Genomic DNA, 19,062 nt, shown 5'->3' with positions numbered 1-19,062 from the left:
TAACTGAATTGTTGAATTGTATGTTATCACCTTCACATCCACTGACCCTATATACTCCATGTACTTAAGATATTTGGCGTTACCATCAAGAGTAACTGGTCCTTCATGTAATCTGGCCTCTTTTGGGGTCTCCTGGTTTGGGATTGGGGTCCCTTCTGGCAGTGCTATTTCTACTTACCTGTTGGCACACTTTATTAGCGTTGTTTTTTTTATCTTGCTCTTGAGCTATGGACTTCCATTCCTTGAATCGTCAGCATATAGGATTATTTTGAGAAATTTGGAACTGCATAACCTTTTGTCCCTGAAGAAGACCTTCACAATTTTTGTTGAAAATGTGATTTTTCAGTTTTTCAATTTCTCATTATTAAACCTGGTATTTATGTATTATGCCCTACTGTTTCTGGTCCGTTAAAGTCCCAACTTTTCAGGAACACCTTTTTTGTTCATTTTCTGTACTAGGGATGTGGGCAAGAAACATTTCATCCAGCTAGCTGGCAAAATGTATTCTAGCATAAATGAGTACACCCCAACATATTTAACTTATTTTCCCGCGTGTGTTTATGACTGTTTATGATCATATGTTTGGCAAAGTATTGCAGAACATATGAATATTGTATGTCTAATGGATACTATAGTCCTGCTATTATATACTGTATATTATAGCAACACTATAGTGCTACTAATATATCATTATATTGCAAGGTTATAGTAAACTCTTGCTGCAAATCAGACACAAAAAAGGGAGCTGCTTCATACAGGGATTTGTTGCAAGGTATTTTCAGTATAAAAAAATTACTATCACAAATAAATTATAGTGCTTCCATTTTCTAGTGAAATATGATTCCTTCAACCACAATATTATAAATAAAACTGAGGGACCAAAAGAACAGGCCTCAGGGATAAAAAGAAAAGGTCTTGTATAAAGATATAGTCACAGTTATTATGATGTTCACAGATCTAGCAAGATTGAACTATTAAAATGTACCTGTAGCAACCGCTTGAAATAACAACAGCACACAGCTGACAGCAGTCATTCCTAGAGATTTTTCAGTCGTACAGCATGCTAGCTGGGTTATCTGCCCAGATATAGAGAAGATACTGAGATTGCATCCTTTGAAAACCATAAAGCAAGGATGGTAAAAAAAAAAAAAATGCACCTTGGTAAGTAATGGGAAAGTTAAGATGAAGAAGCAAAGTACTTTCTGAGTTCTGAAATTTTGAAAAAAAAATAAAAAAAATGTATAGTCTCAGTTTGCAAATGTCAGCTAATTCTCCACTGTTCTCAAAATGCAATGTATAGTTTACAGATATGTTATCACCTGAGAATAGAAGTGGTTATGTTTGCAAGTTTTGAAAGTAAAATTTTCTAAGAAATTCTGTAGCAACACTAATGATCCCTTTTTCTGAGTCCATTGGGAGACAAAGCTTTAGTAAGCAACCTAAAGCAGCCACTTACAAGAGAAATGAGGACTAGGTACATTGAAACCCGAAGGCCAGTACACCTGAAGCTGTAACCCCTCCCACCTCACACCTGCTCAGTTGTAACAAGCAGTCTAAATAGAGAATGATAGCAGAGGAGGGAGCTTTTTCCCTCAGTAGGTTCTGAGTAAAGGATTTAAAATGAGTACATAAATCCTATTTTTTCTATATCATCAAAATTAGAGAAAATATGTACAGAAGATCAGGTTGCAGTCTTACAAATCTGAGACGGGGAAGTCTGATAAGCCCAAGAAACAACCACAGCTCTAGTGGAGTGGGCTTTAATTGGAAAAGGAGGAATCTTATTTTGTAACTCATATGCACACATGATCAGAAAACATATACTGCTTTCAAAGAGATGGTATGATAATCTGATCGTTAGTACACAGCTTTCAATTCATGAACATTTTTCCCGTTAGATACCAGATAGTAAGATTTTCGTTAGTACAGTATTCACCCCCAAAAAAATGGAAGAGCAAGACCACGCATTCTCGGAAATTAAAGAATACATTACAATTCATCACTTCCAAAGTTGTATTCTGTCATACAAGAATTTTCATAACCTCTTCATTTTTGATAGGAGACTAGTATGCAAAAAAAACAAAACAGAGATAGGCCTGCATAACAGCCTGTCAAATCCACTCAGAAATAGTGAATCTAGAACCCAGAAAACTTTTATTAGGACTTTCTGGAATGACAAACATGGGACCGTAGGCAGAACAATTAACTTATATAGAACACCAACACCATAACTTGGATCGAAAAGGCCTTAGCTCTTTATTATAGGCAAACTTTTAATGTGAGAACAGCGCAATATATTAAATATATAATCAATACAGCATATCAAATATATAAAATTATACTTTTCCATACACACATAATAATTGCTTTAATAACCATACTATAATATAACCCCCCTTCAAAAGAAAGGGACAAAAGCCTCATAACTAGAGCTGGAAAGGTGAGGGAGGATGGGGTGATCTTTTTTTTTTCTTCAGTCAACTGTCATCTGAAACTATGATGGTGCATTCTCTTCCTTTTATAGCAAGCAGCACAAGCTTTAACCATTAAAGAATCATGTGACAATTCAAAACACTAATAACATGTAATTATGAAAATTAGCCAGTTTTGTAAATTACTTTTGATGAAGAACTTTTCTTTAGTCTGCCCCACTCCCCATATTCCTTGGGACCGTAAGCAGGATAATTAACTTTTAGTTAATAATAGAACACCAACATCATAACTTGGATCGAAAAGGCTGCAGCACATTATAGTATGCAAAATTTGAATGCAAGAACATAACACAATTTATTAAATATATAATTAATACAACATATCCAATATATATACTTATACTTTTCCATACACACATAAATCTAACAAAGCTCGAGCTAATAACCATACTACAATACAATCCAAAATGCCAGGCTCATTCAGAATGAGCCAGGCATCCCCACCTTGAGTGCAGCCATCCCTATAGATGTCTGAAAGTCCAACTTAAAAGGCAATATCTGACAAATGAACATTATCATTGTGAAAAAAACCTGGGAGGCCACCCCCCAAATCAACAAGTTGGAATTACAGACCATTTACCAATGGAAAGAACTTGGCCACGGTTCTATTGATTCTTTTACAAATTTCATCAAAATGTTTAAATTCAGGGTACACAAACTAATGTAAATGCTGGATAATTTTCAGATAAACCAGGACAGTCTTAGGCAGTATAATTAGATAATTAGAAATAGGGAGACCTAGATTAGCACCATAAATTCTAATTATAAAAGAAATGGGGTTTAGGGATGTTGGCGCTGCTTATGCTTGTTGGTGAATATCCACGAGATGTCCTATGTATTGTAAATTAATTGTAGGGGAACTTCAGAATGCTAGGAGAGACCAATGGGGATGGGTCTCCTAGACCTGTGCGTTATTGTAGCCAAACGTCCAGGTGCTGCCCCCTATTAATGCTTGTAATCAACACTGGTGACCCAATGATCTGTTGGTTCTCCCAGTGGGAATATTACATTTATATCCAAAGGGTGGGAAGGTAGCCAATAAAATTAAATCTCTGAGCTAACAACGCTATATATTTGGTCTGTTTCAAAAAGTTAGTTCAGATTGTATTGGAAGGAATTTTTTCGTTGATTCCGGTGTGTAGCCTCAAAATACTGTGTGCAAGAGTGCACAAATCCAGATAATGGATACAAGATATAAGACCTCCACAATTATTATAAAATGAAAAAAATATAATAATAATAAAAATGTGTTAGATGATTAGGTGTCCCCAGTGGCACCGTGCAATGAGTGATATTGCAAAACTAAACTTTAGTTTAGATAAGTGATTGGGTTTGATACAAAATTATAAATGACAAAATTATTAAAGATGCATAGTCCAGGACCCTGTGCAGGTAAGAGGGGTATTCTAATTATAGCTCAATGATGGGCCCAAAAGATAAAGTGGCCAATAATCCAAATATTACAAGAAACATCTGCAAAATTCAAAATAGGAAGCACATAACAATGATAGCAATTTCACTCACATCCACCAATTTGCTTAATAGTAGCATCAGAAAATCCTGACTTAGCTGACTCCGTAGCAGCTCCTATACGAAGGGAGTCCGAAGAAGTACTAAGGTGATCAAGATCCAAAATATATATAAAAATGTAAACAAAAAAAAAACTGATACAAAGTTAAAGGAGAATCAGAACAGTGAAGAAGCAAATGTCTATGACAGGAAGATCGAACTGCCAAGAAGTGATGCATAAGGGAATAAACACAAAGAGCCAAATTAGAAATTTGCTGCAATGTAGATAGAAAATTCTTGAAGCCAATTATTGGAAGAGCGAGGCACCAACTTAAGCTTGCCCTCCACAAATCCTTTTTTTTAAAGCGACTCTCATTATCAGAAAAAAACAAAGAAAGAATATCTATGTATCCCCTCTCCAAATCTTATCTTTAATCATAGAACTGAGATCAAAGCCCAGTGGGGAAATTTCAGAAGATAATGCTTCCTTCAACAACTCTCAGATACTAATGGTGAAGGGACAGAGAAAGACAAGGACATAGATTGAAATGGAACACATACAGTAGCTTAGACATTTGTTATAGGAAATTGGGTCTGTGAGACATTCACTAAATTATCACGCCATGCAGATGCAACACCAAATGAAGTAGATTTGAATTTAGCAACAAGTGTAGAATCTTTTTTCGCCATAGAAAAAAATCAAATCCGTAAACTCACCCGTCACAGCCGCGACCACACCATCCACCGAATCCACATCCAGAGAGGACATAGGCATTGACTGGAGAAGGTAGGTACATGCATTAACATCATTCAATCCCATGCATGACAGTAAAGGAGGCTCAACATTTACTATTGTAGCCTCACCAGCAGATGCAGAATCAGCCTCCGTCTGAGCAGCTGAACGAGCACCCCTTTGCCGAACACATCCGCGATAAGAAGAGCTTCTGAAGGATCGTAGTCAGATAATGCAGTAAGGCTTTCATTGTAAGCAGCAACAGACCATCTTTTTCTTCTGTCTATCGCTATCTATCACTGTGATGGTGCATTCTCCTCCTTTTATTGCAGGCAGCATGAGCTTTAATTATTAAAGTATCATGTGATAATTCAAATCACCAATAATATGAAATTATGTAAGCGAGACAGTAATTCAAATTACTTATGCAACATCTAGAACTTTCTTTAGTCTGCCACAGTACCACACATTGGAGGGGGGACAGGTTTGCACCAACCCAACCTTACAGGGAATCTCTCAGACTAAAAGAAGCAATGGCTGAAAGATAGACACACATGACCCTAACAACATCCAAGCAATGGAGGGATATCTCTTAAGGATGAACCAGTGCCCAGACATAGGGAAGATCACACATAATCCTCATAAAGATGAAGAGCAAAGACCACTTTGGGTAAAAAAAGAAGGTCCTTGGTCTTAAAACAATCTTGTCTTTATATAAGATCAAACGGAACTCCTTACAGGACAATGCTGCCAACTTAAAAACTCTTCTGGCCAAAGTGATGGTCAAAAGAAATGTTGCCTCGTAAGAAAGCATGCCAAGGAGATGGCAACACCGACAATACCACATTTTGTAACACCAACAATACTAAATTTAAAACCCACAGTGGGAGTGGAGGCCTAACGAAGTAACTTGCGTGAAAGTACAAATCCGTGCATTGTCCAGTGACGTTAAAAAGAAAGGGCACATGTCTCTGGTCTAGATACTGACCTAGGACCCTTGAAACATTACACTATCAAGGAGCAGTTTCCTGCTTAGGGATTTTGACCTGTCAGCCAAAGACTGGGAAAAGAGCACAGAGGCAAGCATGGGTTGAAAGGCAAAGCCCACCAAGAAGTAAATGGATCGAGAAATTGCTTCCATTTTCTTACCAGTAAGGTCCTTAAAGAAAGAAGCATCTTCTATGAAATTATGGGAAGAATACAGCATTGTGTGACAAAATCCTCAGCAAAGGGCTAGAGTGCCAGAAACTGCTTAGGGGCAAGAAACTGTTAGAATAAAAATCTGTTACAGCGCAACTGTCAGAAACCACGACTGAAACAGAAGTACAGTTAAAAAAACACTTATTTAATAAAAAAAAAAACAGTAAAGGTAAACAGAGCAATGTAGTCAAATCATAGCCAGAGTTCGGTAACCGGAAACCAATAGTCAGACATGCCAGGACGTCAGGGAGCCAGGAAATAAGGAAACTGGAGAATCCACATAGTAGAACAGCAAACAGAATCCAGAACCAAAAGGGACGTCAGCCAAGCAAGTCCTCAACAGGTACACAGGAGAGAGTCTATGGGTGTGTTGACAAAGGCAGACAGAACCTGAACTGAACAGCTTAAGTAACAAGCAGGACTGACGAACAGGATATCATCATCAGATGAGTCACGGTGGAAAAGATTGGAGCTGGCAAATAATGACAGCTGAGTGGCCTGCTCTGAGAAGGAAGGGTTGAGCCCAGCCCTGACAGCAACAAAACACGCCAGTAGACTTTAGTGGTAAAGTCCTAGCTAAATAGTTCATAATGTCAAATGAGTTATAGCAGCTAGTTTCAAAGGACTTAGTGCAGCTCCTTAGCAGTTAGGAGGAATATCTGTAGTAATGTAAAAAAAAAAAAAACACAAGAGGGAGCTTCTATGTGCAGCAAAATTAAACATTAAAAGCCTTCATCCATGAGGACCTGGGTTGTCTGAAGCAGAAGGGAGCAACACCACCAGTGGTATGAGATGCCCAAACTCAAAACCAGAAGATACATCAGCTCAGAAGTCAATCTGACAGCATGGAAATATGGTGGATGACATCAAATACCAGAGAGCGTGGATAGGGCATGGATATGCATTCATTTAGAGGCGGTAATAGTTCCTTCTCAAGCCTTTCATACTGAGGAATACCTACACTTCCTTTTAATGTATACATGGGCCAGCAAACCCCACCCGACAAACTCAGAAAATGAGAATAAACACTCAGATATATGACTGCAGCTCAGAGGTTGCTTGCCAGAGATATGAGGGGACCACTTACCATTGCATATACAAAGAGAGAGCCATAACATATAAACATATACATATGGCTATGCATGAATAGAATCAAGGGATTAACAATAATGATAATAGCAATGCTAATGGTGCGATTGTTTAAATCAACTATATTCCAACCCAAATAACAATTATAAATAAAAACTTATCACCATTTTAAAAATCACACATGATAAATGGAACCACATGGAGTGACAAGGTTACACTGAGGTAATAAAGATTGTTAGAAATCACAAAGAACACCAAACATATCCGAATTTAGATGTATAGGATATGTATAACAGAGAAGTCTAAAAAATAATAAAAAATAGCTACGCCCTCTCCACGCACCGTCTGACGGCTGATGTCATTGGCCAAGATCCTATGCTGTCAGACTGGCTCCTGAGCTGATGCATTTTTTACTAATAAGTGGTTTATTTGGTGCACTTAGAAGCTCTCTCTTGTGTCTCCTTTTCAAGTAATTGACTGCGTATTTTCAATCTTTGAAGATAAAAATAACAAATAGGGGATAGTGAGAAAACACCTTGGTGGAATATTTGGGTCTACGAGAACAGAGTCCAGACAACCAGAGCCCAAGGGAAAATCCTCTGGAGGATCCCCAACAGTATCAGAATTATTAAGCATCTCTATATCAAATTCCACTGGGGAAGGCAGTGCAGGGCAGTTTAAACTTTAGCGGTCCTCAATTGTGAAACAAGCAGCAAAGTGAACACCCCAGGAAGAAACAGCCACTGCAGATGATTCTCTAAGTGAGAAAAGCACAACCTTCCCACTATACAGTAGTGTGTTGTGTCATCAAAGGCCAGGCTGAAAAGAAGGGGGAGGGATCTTTAACAAATACAAAACAATGCCAGCTTGTTAAACTTAATAAAGTATGCCAACAAGCCCATAAAAAAAAAATACAGACCCTTTTACACCTTACCAGTCAACTATTTGTATTGCCATTTCTGTGGCGTTACAACACAGACAAACACCTCAGGTGCAATAACAGCAATAATCCCTAACACACAAGAGACCTGCTACAAACATTATTGACAAAAGAGTCTTCAGGACAAGAACAGACAACACTGCCACAGCTAGGGTTGCCACCTCATCCCTTTAAAAAGGAACCCATCTGAATTACACAGGTTCTGAGGCTAATTTAATGCAGATAAGGCACCAATTGAGTTTAATTACCACCTTAATCAGCCACAGAACCTGTGTAATTCAGATGTGTTCCTTTTTAAAGGGATGAGGTGGCAACCCTAGCCACAGCTATGATCCTGATAATTCAGCTAGGAAACCCCAGGTATGTGGCCTGACATGAAAACAGAGTCCTGTGTTAACTGGAACAAAGACAAGTTCTCACTGACAACTGCAGGATGGTAGGTGGTAGAGAGAACACCAGTACATGTATCGAACTGGGAAAACCTGTACTTGTTGACTAACTGGAAAAATTTCCATGATATCCAATATCTAACCTGTATCCACCAGCAGCTGTTAATAGTTGAAATTAATTCAATTTAAGTAAAGAAATATGGCAGAAAGGAAAGAAACATTAATTCTCCTAAGAACAACAAGTGAAACTGAGCAGGGGTTACAGCCTCAAGACGGTTGCCTTCAGGTTTTTCATGTCCTGTAGGTGGGAGTATAACCCTAGGTTTTTTACTATCAATCTCTGTCCCTCAATGGATGATAAAGAGGAAAGGATTTTTGTACTTGCCGAAAATTTACTTCTTGGAGTAAGTTGAGGGACACAGGAATTCAGATACAGTCAGGTTATATTGTCACCCACAGGAGGATTAAACACTAGAAAAAAAAAAACGAGTGTAACTCTGCCTCTAACCGGTATGTTTGATGGAAGCTGTTGCTCCAATGGCTCTAACTACATACAGGCAATGAAGAGACATTTTCTAAGGCCCCATACACACGAGAGGATCCGGCTCCAGCAGATAGATCCCCTGGTGTGTACGATCCAGCGGATCTGTTTCCGCGGATTTTTGTCCCGGGGATGGATTTCCAGCGGATCAAAATTTCTTGACATGCTAAGAAATCGATCCGCTGGAATCCATTCCAACGGATTGATCCGCTGGTCTGTACAGACTCACCGGATCAATCTGTCCGAATCCATCCCCCGCATGCGTCGTAATGATTCGACGCATGCGTGGAATTCCTTAAATGACAGCGTCGCGCACGTCGCCGCATCATCATCGCGGCAACGGTGCGACACGTCACCGCGGACGGAATTCCGCTGGGATTTTGATCTCATGGTTAGTACAACCATGAGATCCAAATCCGCCAGAGGATTTATCCGCGGAAACGGTCCCCCGGACCGTTTCCACGGATAAATCCTCTCGTGTGTACCCGGCCTTAGAATGACGGGCATAAAGATGGTAAGACTATGGGGTAAATTTGGAAAAAATGGGGAAGCAGCCGCGCTAATATATTAAGTGATAAAAAGTGACTACTACTGAGTGACAATCAAATGTGATAAAGTGAAGCTGCACCTTACTGGATATATACAAACAGTGAAAACATATGGAAAAAAACAAGATGCGCTACACATAATAAAATGTAAACATGTGTCCAAAAACAAATGAAATAAATCATCCGTGAATAATATGTGGAATATAGATGAACAGCAAATAATCAGGAAAAAAATCCTTATTGGAAACAAAAAAAGTCCTTTCACCAGTGATTATGAAAAGAAAAGTCCATATTGGTAAGTGACAATCCAAAAAGAAGAGACCTCCACCATACGAGTATTTGAATCTGCTTACCAGATTCCCGGTGGTCTCTTAATTAAAAGAAGACCCCAGGTAGCATGAAGATTTTAAACTCTGCAGAGTCAAGGCTTGAAGGACAATCAGGACAACGATCTCGGTTGCACTCCAGTGTTAGGGGATACGGTGACCATACCACATAGAAAACATAGGAGGCCACAATAGTGTAAATCCGTAAAGAATTACTGTCTCCCCCATCAGTGAATTACTGTCTCCCCCTGATGGGGGAGACAGTAATTCTTTACGGATTTACACTATTGTGGCCTCCTATGTTTTCTATGTGGTATGGTCACCGTATCCCCTAACACTGGAGTGCAACCGAGATCGTTGTCCTGATTGTCCTTCAAGCCTTGACTCTGCAGAGTTTAAAATCTTCATGCTACCTGGGGTCTTCTTTTAATTAAGAGACCACCGGGAATCTGGTAAGCAGATTCAAATACTCGTATGGTGGAGGTCTCTTCTTTTTGGATTGTCACTTACCAATATGGACTTTTCTTTTCATAATCACTGGTGAAAGGACTTTTTTTGTTTCCAATAAGGATTTTTTTCCTGATTATTTGCTGTTCATCTATATTCCACATATTATTCACGGATGATTTATTTCATTTGTTTTTGGACACATGTTTACATTTTATTATGTGTAGCGCATCTTGTTTTTTTCCATATGGGGTAAATTTACTAACGTTTACCGCATGTAATAACATGGTCACGTAACTCATTTGCATAAATGATTGCACGTGGTAAAAAAAATGTCAAATTCACATAAAAAAAATAATGATTATGCAGTATTTACCACAAAACGAATAAAGCGGTATTTACTACAAAAATAAAAATGTGCCGGTAAATATCGCTAAAAAAACATGCGGTAAGCTCTTAAGTTCAATTCACAAACAGAACAGAGTGTAAAAAAATATGCAATATTTATCACCAGGGTTTTGCTGGCGGTATTTGTCAGAAACAGCATGGTTGCTAAAGAGTGGGGCGGGAAGCCAGCTGTTGTGTCCTTAACAATGAAGGACTCATCAGCTGTCAGTGGGTTTCCTGCTGACAGCTGAATGTAAAGAAAACATGCAGGCAAATAAAAATTATTAAAAACAAATTGTGTGCCCCCCCCCCCCCAATGCACACTACACCAACATTTAAAAGCGGCATGGGGTCCCCCCAAAATCCATACCATGCATTGGGGCGGTGGTTGTGGGGGTCTGCTGGCAGGGGACTTTTCGGAATTCGACCCCCCCCCTCCATGTGAATGAGTATGGGTCTACTCATTCTCTAAAAAAAGTAGCAAAAAGAAACAAACACATACTTTTTTGACAACTCCTTTATTAAAATGTTTTTTTTTTTTAAATGTCCCCCAAAGTAGATCCACCATCATTTACGAAGCCCGCCGTACCACTGGACGTAAAAAATAAGAAAAAAAAATCCAGCCCCGACTGCCTGTCCACTGTCTGGCAGTTCTTAAATAGCCAACCAAGTGACGTTAGACAGCGGAGCAGACAGTTAGCGGTGTCGTAATTTGACGTTGGATCTTGGGGGGACATTTAATTTTTGAATAAAGGAATTGTCAAAAACCGTGTGTTTTTATCTCTTTTTGACACTTTTTTGGTGACTCAGTAGGGGTACAATGTACCCCATACTCCTTTGCATGGGGGGTGGGATGGTGGGCGATTTCTTCGTGGAGGTCCACCACCTTAGTACACTAGTACGGAGTAGGTAGGGTAAGGCGTTAGGGGAGGTGCCAAATGGGCATGTCCTTGAAAGCTTGTCAATGTCCAGTCATCTGAAGTTACAAGCCTATAACCAGGGTCTATAAATACTTTGCTTGTGTCTTGAACTGTAGGATTAAGGTAATCCAAAACCACCATCAAATGCATTAAGGTGAAAAAACATTTACCTTTACAACCCCTTTGATATAATAGGAAAGAAAAGACACCAAAATCTAATGTGGCCAACAGGAAAAATAACACTGGGGACAACCCCAAGAAGGAACAGGTCCCAAGAGGAAACTTACTACGAAAATCAAGTCTAGACAACAGAGACCAGTTGGTCTATGGTCTTATGCCCCGTACACACGATCAGGCTTTTGCCAGGCCAAACTCACATCGGAGTAAAAGAGAACATGTTCTCTATCTAAACTTTGATGGAATTCCTCGGAAAAAGTCAGATGGGGAATACACACAAAAGTTCGTCTGACTTTTTCCATCGGGATTCCGAGGCTTTACACCCTTTAGGATCAAGAAGATAGAAAATGGGGTGAATGATAGGGGTTACCCAGGAGAAAACCAAATTTGCAAAGCGAGGCACACCAGAAAACGTATTATGATAATACAACCCAAAAGCTCAACCCATATGGCAGGAAGTGACTCCTGAGACCGTTAGATAGCTCAAATGTTTGATCCTACAAAGTCAACAAGACAGAGGCAATAGGGTGCAAGGAATTCACCCTCAAACGGGGAGGCAAAAGGTTAAATATAAGCACCAGACGAGGTAGGAACCACCAAAAGCATAGAGGATGAAACTAAAAACATCCACCCTGATATCACAGTGATTATGGGGCTTGTAGAAAAATGCTGTGGAGCCGGCCTAAACCAACTCTTAGACAACAATCTAAGAATCTCCTAATCCCCTCCCCCCTAGACCAGAAAAACACAAGAATTAACATCTGAATGGGCTGTTTAATGCACCGAAATCCACAGAAAGGGTGCATTAACAAACAATGCAATGGGCTGCATTGCAGGTGCATTGGCAAAGTGTGTTACAGTGCCATTCAGAATGGCACTCCACAAGCATTGAAACAACGCAACAGTATGAATCTAGCCCTAATGAAATACGCTTAACCTTAAACTCTTCAAATGTGATGGCACGTTGCTTATATCATTTTGAGAAACTAAGATGATTGTGCAACCAATAAATAAATACACAAGCTCAACCAAGCTCTTGAAAAATATCCACATTATCAGTCTAAATAATGGAAGTTAGAATATCTGTTACCATAGTTTCAATCAGAAGAATGAAATCACTAACCAAAGGTAATTTATGTGAAAATGCTATACAAGATGGTTAAGATTTATCCTATCATAAGAAAAGCTAAGGTTTGTGGTGTTTCATGTGGATCATATTTAAAATTACCTTATATCCAATAGTCTTTCTGTAATAAAGAATCTCTTTCTCCAGCAGCTCAAACAGTCTAGGGGGGAAAAATTGAAAGTCTTGAATGTTTGGTTGCTTTGGGGGGCGGGGTGCCTTAAAGAGAGAAAACATAAATTTAATAATTTGCTTACATTTTTTAAATCACTTCATTAAGAGTTAAGGATCAAAATCATCCCTAAACTCGTAACTTTAAAATAGACGTTTTTTTTTGTGAGAGCAACTAAACTGTTGTAATAAACATGAAACTATGAAAGACAAGACATGAAGAAAAACTCTGCAATTGATTCCTCTGGTCATGAATATTTTAGTGTATTCTGAATATGTTATTACCTAGGGAGAGCCTAACCTAGAACAAGTAAGCATTTAATAACACTGGAAAGACCTACCTGCCTTGTTCCAGGTCATTGACTCATTAAATATTAAAGCTGGGGGGAAGGCTATGACAGTCAAGGAGTTGACATCTACAACTACAAAAGCATTGGAAATGGCAGCACACAGATTTATCACATTACAGTTTCCCTTTAAGACTCACTCTGGTCATGTACGTCACTACTATACTATTGCATCTGTTACTGTGGCAGGCCCAGCAGGTTAAACTCAGGCAGAGTTATGTATGAGAAGCATAAGTGTCATTGCCATATTCTCTAAAAGAATACTAACAATGGGTTGGTGTTCCTGCTCTGTACAGGCTTAGGAAATACGTATGAACGGGGCACCCTGTCATAAAATAACAGCACTACCAAGGTATTTCTTGATTTGTAGAAGGTAATTCACATAACTATCACAAAAATCATTAACTGAACTCTCCCCAACTTTGCTTGGTAATCGAGTGAAATCACTTCACAACATATGATGACCACAACCACTAGTTATGTGTTAGTAAGTCCCAACAGGCCAAAAACCATACTAATTACAATCAATGTTCTGATTCACCAGAGGTTGTATTATGCTTTAGAAAAAAGCAAGGTCAGCCATGTTAATGTGGTATTTATTTTAAAAGTTGTACGAATACTGAAAGTCATGTAAAAAAGCTCCCCTTGTGTTTTGTAATCTAAGGCTCAACTGATCCTTTAACCACTTCAGCCCCGGACCATATTGCTGGTCAATGACCGGGCCACTTATTGCGATTCGGCACTGCGTCGCTTTAAATGACAATTGCGTGGTCCTGCGACGTGGCTCCCAAACAAAATTGGCATCCTTTTTTTCCCACAAATAGAGCTTTCTTTTGGTGGTATTTGATCACCTCTGTGGTTTTTAGTTTTTGCGCTATAAACAAAAATAGAGCGACAATTTTGAAAAAAAAAAAATATTTTTTACTTTTTACCATAACAAATTTCCCCCAAAAATATATAAAAAAAATATTTTTTTCCTCAGTTTAGGCCGATACGTATTCTTCTACATATTTTTCGTTAAAAAAAATCGCAATAAGCGTTTATTGATTGGTTTGCGCAAAAGTTATAGCGTTTACAAAATAGGGGGTAGTTTTATGGCATTTTTATTAATATTTTTTTTTACTAGTAATGGCAGCGATCAGCGTTTTTTTTCGGTACTGCGACATTATGGCGGACACTTCGGATACTATAAAAATGCCACTGACAGGGAAGAGGTTAACACTAGGGGGCGGGGAAGGGGTTAAGTATGTTCCCTGGGTGTGTTCTAACTGTAGGGGGGGTGGACTCACTAGGGGAAATGACTGATCGCTGTTCATACATTGTATGAACAGACGGTCAGGCATTTCTCCCCTGACAGGACCGGGAGCTGTGTGTTTACACACACAGCTCCCGGTTCTCGCTCTGTATCGAGCGATCGCGGGTTGCTAGGCAGTGATCGCGCCCGCCGGGCATGCGCACGGGAGTCAGGAGCGAGCGTGCGCGCGCCCCTATTGGCTACTGGGAGAGATGACGTAGATCTACGTGATCTCGCCTAGCAGAGCCGACCTGCCACTGTAAAACTGTAGCGGCTGGTCGGCAAGCAGTTAAATAGAAATGTAATAATGGTATTTTAGTAAAAGAAAAAACGTGAAATTATAAATGTTTGAAGAGTGCTGAAATTAAGTAATTGCTGTATATATTGAGTCTGTGAAATGCTAAAATTTGAGGGGAAAGTTTGTTTGAATAACAGTCAGGGTGACTATTCTGGATATATTACTTTTTGAATTCCCAGAATTTCAACTGTAAAGTGTTAGCGATGTTGTTTATTCATTAATGCTTTGTTTGTTGCTGATGGTCAGATATATTTGTAAAATTGGGAAGCTGATTCTGAGTCAGAATATGTGTTTGGGTAAAATCTTCTGTTCTGAGACCCTTGGGTCCGCTTGGGTCCCAGGGATAGAAGGAACTAAAGGCGTTTATGTTTTGTTGAAATCCTGCTGTAATACTGGATTTGGGAAAAATATTTTGTTAAATATAGTTAAATATATTGAATCTATACAATAAAAAATGTTGCTGAGAAACATTTTATTTCTGCATGCTTTATGGACTTATGTTTGAATTAACGAGGAATATTATTTTTATTACCTCCGATTGTTAAGGCCTGAATTGATCAGGGAGATTCTGTGGTTATTCATGTTGGATGAGGAGTATCCACCCCAGCCAGTATTCACCCCCAGCCCCATGCATGCCCATTCATACTCTACAATATACCCTATCTGGATGTCAAGTTACTTGAAGAAATTACTACAGCTGTTACATGGAAATCTTTGTTACATGGAGGTGCAGAGATTAGTAGATGCGGACTTCTGCTGGTAAATGTTCCTGGGAATGACACCTTGAGGGTTAGTGTATGACACACAAACAAGGTCTACGAATTCCAGTGAGCATCACAAGGGAGAGGTCCAGATGCCAGCCCAAAGACCCAAGTATAAACCAATGCATCAGTTCCAGTCTGTCTTTGGATATCGAGTTCTGTCCTTACAAGGAGGCAGGGTTTGGGGTAGAGAATTTCTGTAAATATGGATGAACACAGAATCGAACCAAAAGTTTGGGAAATTTTAAATTTATAATGTGGCTTTTTCTATTCCTTTTGAATTTCATGGGCATTCATAAGCCATACAAGAGACTTTTTTTGTGTTCTTCTTTGGAACTATTTTTCATTTAGACTAAAGGCTGTCATGCCCCTCCCACTTGCTTTTATGGACTGTCACGCGCCTTCCCCTTTTATATTTCATGGACAATTGCTATGCAGCTGAGATTTTGATATCTACTAATTCAGGAGTGTTTACTGTTCTCTATTTTTACATGCTTAAGATTAGTGGTACATTTATGGGAAAGTAGTCCAAGTAAATGTCGGGGGCATATTGGGGGCAACAGCATTTGTGATTCTCACGCTTTTTGACAACAGAGAGGACTGAATGTCATGTAAAAAAGCCCCCCTTGTCTTTTGTAATCTAAGGATCAACTGCTTCTTTAAAGTTATCAATTTTCTGATCAAAGTAAATATATATTGTTGTTGTGTAAGAAGTGAGTTTGTGTTGAAATCGAAAGCAGATATCAGGAAGTTACGTGTGTGTCATAAGATGGTCTGCAGTTATATCTGTCTGGGTGACATAATATAATGTGACATAATGAGTTATAATGATAAAGAGTTCATGATTATGATTGGTTGAATATATTGTTGAAGGAAATATGTAATTTGAACATGTACCCCTTATTGGTGGAAGATGGTTGGCATCTTTCATTCATATTTAACATGATAGAAAGTGTTTTTCCGCGCCAGAAATTATATATTTAAATATAATGTAATCTATATACAACCCCCCAAAAGGGAGGATGGTATATGCAAAATATACAAATAAAAAGCTGCTCCTCAGTTTACAGGGGTGAACTGTGTACGTGAATATATATGTGGATGAGGGCGCTGTGATTCAACATGTGAACCAATTGCACACAAAGGGCCAAATCCTCAAAAGGGATACGCAGGCGGATCTGCTGTTCCGCCTGCGTATCCCTGTGCCTATCTTTGGAACTGATCCTCAGAAGCAGTTTTCCAAAGATAGGCAGAAGATCCGACATCTGTAAGAGACTTACACTGTCGGATCTTGGGATGCAGTACCGCATCCGCCGCTGGGGGCATTTTGCGTCGAAATGCCGCTTCGCGTATGCAAATGAGGACTTACGGAGATCCACAAAGCTTTTCAGCTTTGTTTTTTCTCCGTAAGTTTACGTTTGCATGGGTAAAATTAGGGCTGCTTTTACAAGGTGTAAACTGTTTACACCTTGTAAAAACAGACCTTTTTTTCGATCGCCGCGATTTTTTTTTAAATTTGATTTTTTTTTTTTCGCCGTATCTTTTTTTTAACCCGACGCAACTTTTTTACCCGGCGCGATCCTCAAAACTCGACGTATCGTAAAAACACGCCATGCACGTCGGGAAAAATGACGTCACGGGCATGCGCAGTACGTCCGGCGCGGGAGCGCGCCTAATTTAAATGGGAATCGCCCATTTGTATTAGGAACGCCTTGCGCCGGACGGAGTTAAGTTGCACTGCCGAAAATTTCCAGGTAAGTGCTTTGAGGATCGGCACCTAACTTGGGAGATTTGCGGCAGTGTAACTTAACTCGGAAAAGTTAAGTTAAGCACGTTTTTTGAGGATTTGGCCCAATGTGTTAACCTAGTGAATGAGATTCACCTGGTAGGTGAAACAAACAATACAATATAGGAAGGTACTGCTATTGTGCAATTATATAAACATCTTGAAAAATTGATTAGAATTAAGTTTCAACACATCAAAATTACAGGAAAAACTCGCCCAGATAATAGCAAATTTATATATATTCACATTCATATTAAAAATCGGAACAGTGTATGAAGCAACTTTGCTGTGTCAATTATTTATATATGCTGTTTCCTATGCATACAGATATTTGGGTATGAGAGCAACGGAATCGGCCGACAATAATTGTAATTAGATAAGATGATATTAGTCAGAACTAGTGGTTAAAGGTGAAATTGCACCTTTCAGTGGTGTCAGAATTTAAAATACTCAAATAATCAGATAATATATTTGACCACTTCAGCCCCGGAAGGATTTGCCCCCTTAATGACCAGACCATTTTTTGTGATACGGCACTGCATCGTTTTAACCGGTCATGCGAAGTTGTACCCAAACAAAATTTATGTAATTTTTCCCCCACAAATAGAGCTTTCTTTTGGTGGTATTTGATCACCTCAAGGGGTTAAATGTGTGTCCTAGGGAGTGATTCTAACTGTGGGGGAGGGGGACTGCCTGAAGGAGGAGAGTGATTGTTGTTCATACTTAGTATGAACAACAGATCACTCTCCTCACCCCTGACAGAACGGAGATCTGTCTGTTTACACTGACAGACCTCTGTTCTGTGTCTCTCAGGAGCAATCACCCGGTGAACATTGCGGCCGCCGGGCACGAGCATTGGCTCCGTCATCGCGCAGTACGAACGCACCCCCTGGTGGTCTTAAAGTGGCCGACGTATACCTACGGCGATTTGCCCAGGTGAGCCAACCTGCAGCAGTATAACTGTGGCGGCTGGTTGTCTAATGGTTAATATAGATTAAATTTGATAGGGACTTAGATTAAAAGAGGAGAATTGTTTTTTCTTGAGTATTTATGTTGGGGAGAGTGACAGAGTTGGTTAACTCCTAAGTTGCACCTGGTTGCCCACCCTTATAGCCTCAGGTCAGGTACTTAGGAAGTACTTTGAAGTGTGTGAAAATTAGTATTACTTCACTGGTAGCATAACTTGTGATTACTGGTTGGTAGATTACTTGCATACTGTCTGTTGATGACTTTAAGCATTCTGGGAATGCTGTGAAAAAGTGTACACACCTATTAGCAGCTTGGTGCTCGTGGGAAAGGTGAGACGCTCGAGCATGTAGACATTTTTAGTCAGAAATGGGGACAAAGTAACTTAGAAATCTCCCTTGCTCACACCCAAATATCACGAGAGTGGTAAGTACTTTTGTATGTATGTTGATATAATCTGCAAACATTTTTAAAGAATGAAAGAAGGTAATTCAAATGTGGGTAGCTCATTACCTAAGGTGTTAAAAAAGACTAAAGAAATTAAGAAAAATGTTGTTGCTGTGGTGCATATGGGACAAAGGGTTTTGCCTATGCGATTTAAACTTAAAGCTACCATAA

The 19,062-nt window shown here is 39.3% G+C and overlaps 1 protein-coding gene across 3 annotated transcripts in view; it reads right to left on the bottom strand.

Moving 5' to 3' along the window:
* The window catches only part of LOC120913738 (probable global transcription activator SNF2L1), a 241,285-nt gene that overhangs the window by 90,538 nt on the left and 131,685 nt on the right, over positions 1-19,062 (bottom strand). For all 3 annotated transcript variants that reach the window (XM_040323922.1, XM_040323920.1, XM_040323921.1), the window contains exon 18: positions 12,927-13,040. In XM_040323922.1, the coding sequence (XP_040179856.1) occupies positions 12,927-13,040 (114 nt within the window). The remainder of the gene's footprint in view (positions 1-12,926; positions 13,041-19,062) is intronic.

This window comes from Rana temporaria, chromosome 9 (assembly GCF_905171775.1).
Source record: "Rana temporaria chromosome 9, aRanTem1.1, whole genome shotgun sequence".
In the NCBI taxonomy this organism is placed as follows: Eukaryota; Metazoa; Chordata; class Amphibia; order Anura; family Ranidae; genus Rana; species Rana temporaria.
This window is presented reverse-complemented; position numbering and strand designations above follow the sequence as displayed.